The sequence below is a fragment of the Bufo bufo genome, chromosome 1 (genome assembly GCF_905171765.1).
Source record: "Bufo bufo chromosome 1, aBufBuf1.1, whole genome shotgun sequence".
NCBI lineage: Eukaryota > Metazoa > Chordata > Amphibia > Anura > Bufonidae > Bufo > Bufo bufo.
This window is the reverse complement of record NC_053389.1, coordinates 236,456,454-236,463,715: the sequence shown is the minus strand read 5'-3', so window position 1 is coordinate 236,463,715 and position 7,262 is coordinate 236,456,454. Positions and strand designations below refer to the sequence as shown.

Below are 7,262 nucleotides of genomic sequence, written 5' to 3'. Positions count from 1 at the left end.
CGTTTGGCTCTGCATTGCCAGGCGGACACCAAAACGCTGCAAGCAGCATTTTGGTGTCCACCTCCAGAGCGAAGCGGAGGCTGAACAGAGCCAGACTGATGCATCCTGAACGGATCCTTATCTATTCAGAATGCATTGGGGCTGAACTGATCCGTTTTGGGCCGCTTGTGAGAGCCCTGAACAGATCTCACAAACGGAAAGCCAAAACGCCAGTGTGAAAGTAGCCTAAGATGGCTGTAGAACGTCCTATCAAGGCTGCGCCCAGTGGTGTAATGGCAACTATTAAATGGCTCTGTGAAAGTGTTATTCGGTGGCTTAAAGATATTAGACCTGGCCCGAGTTGGGCAGAATCTAGGGGAGAAGTTATTAGACGTGCCACCTGGTGTTGCATTTTAAGGCTCTGTCCTGGTTTTTTCTTTTAACTGTAGGAAATTCATAGTAAAGATGTCTGAGTCTGGCTCGGCCACCAAGCGCCATAACCCGGTGGACAGCATCCGCCGGAAAATCAAAACCATCGAAATGCGAGATCAGGAGTCCAATCCATCTTTACAGATCCCCAAGTTCCAGTCCCGGAACTTTGACAGCCCGCAGTCCAACACGAAGAAAAACTTGGAGGAGGTTTTGAAGAATCGGGCCATGAGGAACACCAGCAAGGATCTGGTCAGCTTCTCCAGTCCTGGGAATGGCACTTTGTTCTCCCCAGCTGTGCAGTCTCCAAGTCTGCAGCAAGTGACAGACTGTGCCAGCCTGGTATCCAAGGATCAGAACAAGAAGGTGCGGTCAACCTGCGGGTCACAGAGCTGCTCAACCCCCCTCGTGGGACCTCGTGACACTCACTTTAAGTTTCAGTCAGTCCTCCCCAGCTCGGAGTATAAAAGCATCATACTGGAAGATCGACTCCTCCCATCTGTCCCCAGCTTTTACTTTGACCGTAAATCTGATCACTTTACATTGAAATCTCCTGTCGTGAAGAGGCTGTCGATGAGTGAGAGCGCAGGTAATGGGAGAAAAAAATCTGGCCCACAAAAGTAGCTGAAGGTTAAAGAGGACTTGTTGGGTTATAAAAAAGCAAAATAAGTCCATGTGCTCAGTCACTTGTTCCCTGAATATAGCACCTTTTTGTTATTTTTTTCTCTTCATTGTCCATAACATCTCAGAGATCTGCCCCCCCCCCCCCATAGTATTTGGCATGCTGTATGCTAATAGTGTGGTCTGCCATGGGGCAGCAACCACATAACTAAGTGATGTCTACAGCATCAGTGGTCAGCCTTAGAAGAATGCAGAAGCCTAGTGAGATCCTTCTCAAGAGACCAAGCTGGGTGAAGATCTCCTTCTGGGACAGAGTGGCATTGCAAGCAGATGGAATCTTCAGCAGAGACCAGCAGCTTCAGGAGACCAGTCATAGTAACATAGTTTATAAGGCTGAAAAAGACATTTGTCCATCCACTTCGGCCTGTTATCCTGCAAGTTGATCACGTCACACCTACACCCGGCGCAGGCGCACTAAGGAAGGAGCGGCCGAGCGAGCGTCCTCCCCTTCAGTGCGCCTGCACCGACTGAAGACAGGTACGGCGCAGCCGCCAGATTTTGAATGCAGACAGGGCCAGCCAGAGAACGAGCGCGTTCGCTGGCCCTGTCAATCAACAAGGAGGATGCGGCTGCTACCAGCAAGTAGCCGTCCTACTTGCTGGTAGACAGGTAATTTGCATATGATAAAAGTCTGTTTTTTTTTATTAACTACTGAACCAAAATGATTAATAACATTATGTATTGATATATCGCAGTATAGGGATTATAAGTAGCCAAAAAAAAAAAAAAAAAGACTTTAGTGGTGTGACGGAAGCCCTTTAAGGGGAAAAAAATTCCTTCCCGACTCCAATCGGGCAATTAGAATAACTCCCTGGATCAACGACCCCTCTCTAGTAGCTATAGCCTGTAATATTATTACACTCCAGAAATACATCCAAGCCCCTCTTGAACTCTTTTAGTGAACTTACCATCACCACCTCCTCAGGCAGAGAGTTCCATAGTCTCGCTGCTCTTACCGTAAAGCATCCTCTTCTATGTTTGTGTACAAACCTTCTTTCCTCCAGACGCAGAGGATGTCCCCTCGTCAGTCGAGGGGGATAAATAGATAATGAGAGAGATCTCTGTACTGACCCCTGATATATTTATACATAGTTATTAGATCTCCCCTCAGTCGTCTTTTTTCTAAAGTGAATAACCCTAATTTTGATAATGTTTCTGGGTACTGTAGTTGCCCCATTCCAGTTATTACTTTAGTTGACCTCCTCTGAACCCTCTCCAGCTCTGCTGTCTGCCTTGTTCACAGGAGCCCAAAACTGTACACAGTACTCCATGTGTGGTCTGACTAGTGATTTGTAAAGTGGCAGAACTGTTCTCATCTATGCCCCTTTTGATACAACCCATTATCTTATTGGCCTTGGCAGCAGCTGCCTGACAATGTTTTCTACAGCTTAGGTCCTTTTCCATGTCAGGCTGGGTTCACACCTGAGCGTTTTACAGCGTGTTCCTACGCTCTGTAAATGCTCAACAGGCAAAAACCAATGATTCCCTATGGGCATGGTTCTCACCTGAGCGTTTTACTAATCGTATCTAACTGCAGGCAATGTTTAACTATACAATATCTTCAATCCAGCAGTCTGTACTTATGTCCTTAGGAGGCAGGAGACTGGGTGGGTGGCAGGCACTGGCAGCGTAACTCACTAGTCACGTGCCCGCGCCGCCTGCTTCATTCATAAAGTGGGCGGAGCAGGCGCGTGACGTAGTGAGTTGCGCTGCCAGTGCCCGCCCGCCCACCCAGCCTCCTGCCTGCTACGGACGTAAGTAAAGGCTGCCGGAATATAGATATTCTATTGTTAAACATTGCCTGCAGTTAGATACGATTAGTACAGTGAGCGGGGCCCGGTGCAATAGAATACCATGAATGCACCGGGCCCCGCTGCCATTACAAAACTAGATGCCGGCCCCCAGCCCCTCCTTGCTGATACACCTCCGACCGCTCTGTGCAGCATGCGGTCGGCGGTGTATCAGTGTAAACGCCAGCATTCGCCCCATAAGACGCATTGCCATTCCCCCCCCCCCCACACACACACACACACACACACACTTGTGGGGGGGGGGGGTGCATCTTAAAGGGGGAAAAATACGGCATATTGAGGAGAATAGGGCCCAATACTGACCCCTGAGGTACCCCACTAGTGACAGTGACCCAATCTAAGTGTGTACCATTAATAACCACCCTCTGTTTTCTATCACTGAGCCAGTTGAGCAGACTAGATGGGCCAAATGGTTCTTATCTGCTGACACATTCTATGTTTCTATGTTTCCGTTACTTACCCACATACAGACTTTTTCTCCCAGTCCAAGCATTCTCATTTTATATACTAAACTTTCATGCGGTACAGTATCAAATGCTTTGGAGAAGTCCAGATATACGACATCCATTGATTTCGCCGCTGTCAAGTCTAGAACTTACCTCCTCATAGAAACTGATTGATTAGTTTGACATGACCAATCCCTCATGAAGCCATGCTGGCTCATGGCGTTATTTGCTTATTTTCATTGAGGCACTCCAAGATAGCATGTCTTAGAAAACCTTCAAACAGTTTACCCACGACAGATGTTAAACTTACCAGCCTATAGTTTCCGGGCGCTGTTTTTGGACCCTTTTTGAATATTGGCACCACATTTGCTATGCGCCAATCCAGTGGAACACTCCCTGTCGTTAGAGTCCTTAAATATAAGAAATAAGGGTCTGGCTATGACATTACTTAATTCTCTTAGAATACAGGGGTGTATGCCACCTGGTCCTGGCAATTTTGTCTATTTTTAATCTTTTTAAGACACCGCTGTACTTCTTCCTGGCTTAGACCTCCCATCCCACTGATTGCTCTTCTGAAGCTGCTGTTGAGCTTGTTTGTCACTTTGAGGCTATCTGCTGGGAATGGACAGCATCAGAGTGGTGCTGTATGTAGACATCACCCAAGGAATGAAGATGTGGTTGCCGCCCTGATGGAGGACCACACTCTATAAAACATGCCGATTACTATGGGGGTCAGATATCAGGAACAGGTTCTGACCAGAAAATAATAAAAGCGCTTCACTCAGGGAGCATAGAACAGTAAGTACATGTATTTACTTTGCACTTTTTACTCCCATGACAGATCCTCTTTCACATCCGGTTTTACGGTTTTAATTCCGTCAGGTTGTTTCAGCAGAGAAGGATCCGTTACTAAATAGATTGAAAGTCAATGGGTGACCCAATTTTTTTAATTTATTTTTTTAAACTGATCAGTCACCATTGACTTCTATTGATTTCAGTGCCGGATTGTTTTTTTTTCCGTTTTTATGTCTTGCAGTGGTTTTGTGTCCGGTCAGAAAACGGAATGCTGATGGAACTAAAGACATCCTGATGCATCCTGAACGGATCTCTTTCCATTCAGAATGCATGAGGACTAAACGGAAACGTTTTTGTTTTTTTTCAGTTATTGAGCTCCTCTGCCGGATCTCAATACCAGAAGACAACATAAGTGTGAAAGTAGCCCAAGTGGGTTTTTTTTTAACTGCTTTGATCACCCAGCTTTGTCTGTAATGTTGCTGGTAGGATCGTTTTATAGCAACGATCTCATGGACAACTGATTATCTGCATTGTGGCCGATCAAAATCCTTTTGTTTATGGGTAGCTTTACTAGAGACACGTAGTAGGGCTCTGACAACTTTTCAGACATAATTATAAAAAAGAAACTGGCTACACACCATTATACATTCAAACAATAGAGCTAAGAAATGGGGATTCTAAATAAAAGTGGTACAATACCTACTATAAATGAGTCAATGGAAGTTCTTAGCGCACATATTTGATCAAACGTGTGTTGGGCCCATCTACCAGGCATCAAGGTAGCTTCCGCAGATGGGTCCCTAACACTAAATATACTGCCTCTCTTGGACTTGCCTAAGCCTACAATATTCAGAGCAGTGTAGGAACCAGCTACAAACGTACTCTGCTCAGAAGCCCCAGGTAGATGATGGTAGCACTGAACTCGCCCAATTAATACTACAAGAAAATTTAGACTAGAACCTTCAGAATCACAGGTGCATATCCATGAAGCAAACATGATTATAAAAAAGAAAATGGCTGCACAACATTATACCTTTCAGACATGCTATAGAGGCTGGTTGTCAGCAGTAATACAGTTGCAAGAAAAAGTATGTGAACCCTTTGGAATGATATGGATTTCTGCACAAATTGGTCATAAAATGTGATTTGATCTTCATCTAAGTCACAACAATAGACGATCACAGTCTGCTTAAACTAATTACACACAAAGAATTAAATGTTACCATGTTTTTATTGAACTTACCATGTCTTTATTGAACACACCATGTAAACATTCACAGTGCAGGTGGAAAAAGTATGTGAACCCTTAGATTTAATAACTGGTTGAACCTACTTTGGCAGCAATAACTTCAACCAAACGTTTCCTGTAGTTGCAGATCAGACGTGCACAACGGTCAGGAGTAATTCTTGACCATTCCTCTTTACAGAACTGTTTCAGTTCAGCAATATTCTTAGGATTTCTGGTGTGAATCGCTTTCTTGAGGTCATGCCACAGTATCTCAATCGGGTTGAGGTCAGGACTCTGACTGGGCCACTCCAGAAGGCGTATTTTCTTCTGTTTAAGCCATTCTGTTGTTGATTTGCTTCTATGCTTTGGGTCGTTGTCCTGTTGCAACACCCATCTTCTGGGGGACAGATGGCTTTAAAGGGGTATTCTCATCTTTAAGATCATATCTCATATGATCTAACTGATGCCCTCCGTCATTTTTCTAATTTAATGTTATAAAAAAAAAACTCACCCATGTTCTAATTATTCTGTTTATGTAGTGCCACAGTTGCATCCTGTATCCAAAGTATACGGCCCGCTCCTCTGCCACATCTCTGAGCCGCGACTGCGCAGAGAGGACCTTTGTTTCACCCAGGCAGCCGGTCTGTTGCTCAGGAGCGCGCACGCCGGCACCCACGCATGTGCATTAGAACATTCATGCCGCATCAGATAGGGAGAGGATCGGAGCTGCTGCTCGGTGGGGGGTGGGGAGGCTTGTTGCGGGGGCGGGCGGGGGTATTGAAGGTGTATTGAAGGCACTGGGGGTGGCTGATGAAGGCATATTGGGGGCTGCACTTGTCTAGGGCACTTCCTTCATGGTGCATTAGCATTGCTCTGAGAGTGAGGATTGAACAGCAGAAGCTGCTTCACATAGACGGCAGGCTGCCAGAGTGATGAGTCATACATTCCTCATGAACAGCACGCAAGGACTGAGCTCTGAGTGATGTCATAAGGAGGCGTGGCTGGCCTTCACTTAGGCTGGGCGGGCTTAGGCAGTTTGAGAAGCTTGGAAAGCAGGAAGTGAAATGCAGAGCTGCTGCAGGGGAAGCTCAAATAGCGAGATGAGAATACCCCTTTAAGTTCTCCTGCAAAATGTCTTGATAAACTTGTGAATTCATTTTTCCTTCGATGATGGCAATCCGTCCAGGCCCTGACACTGCAAAGCAGCCCCAATCCATGATGCCCCCACCACCATACTTCACAGTTGGGATGAGGTTTTGATGTTGGTGTGCTGTGCCTCTTTTTCTCCACACATAGTGTTGTGTGTTTCTTCCAAACAACTCCACTTTAGTTTCATCTTTCCACAGAATATTTTGCCAGTACTGCTGTGGAACATCCAGGTGCTCTTGTGCAAACTAAACGTGCAGCAATGTTGTTTTTGGACAGCAGTGGCTTCCTCTGTGGTATCCTCCGATGAAATCCATTCTTGTTTAGTGTTTTTATTTATCGTAGATTCGCTAACAGGGATGTTAGCAAATGTCAGAGACTTTTGTAAGTCTTTAGCTGACACTCTAGGATTCTTCACCTCATTGAGCAGTCTGCGCTGTGCTCTTGCAGTCCTCTTTACAGGATGGCCCCTCCTAGGGAGAGTAGCAGCAGTGCTGAACTTTCTCCATTTATAGACAATTTGTCATACCATGGACTGATGAACAGCAAGGCTTTTGGAGATACTTTTATAACCCTTTCCAGCTTTATGCAAGTCAACAATTCTTAATCCTAGGTCTTCTGAAAGCTCTTTTGTGTGAGGCATCATTCACATCAGGCAATGCTTCTTGTGAAAAGCAAACCCAGAACTGGTGTATGTGTTTTTTTTTTTTTTTTTTTTTTATAGGGCAGCTGTAATAAACCCCTCCA

At 45.4% G+C, this 7,262-nt stretch overlaps 1 protein-coding gene across 1 annotated transcript in view; it reads left to right on the top strand.

Moving 5' to 3' along the window:
- The first annotated feature begins 444 nt into the window (after positions 1-444).
- Positions 445-7,262, top strand: part of LOC121005009 (inositol 1,4,5-triphosphate receptor associated 2-like) — an 88,243-nt gene continuing 81,425 nt past the window's right edge. The window contains exon 1 of the mRNA XM_040437502.1: positions 445-997. Coding sequence (XP_040293436.1) covers positions 445-997 — 553 coding nt within the window. The remainder of the gene's footprint in view (positions 998-7,262) is intronic.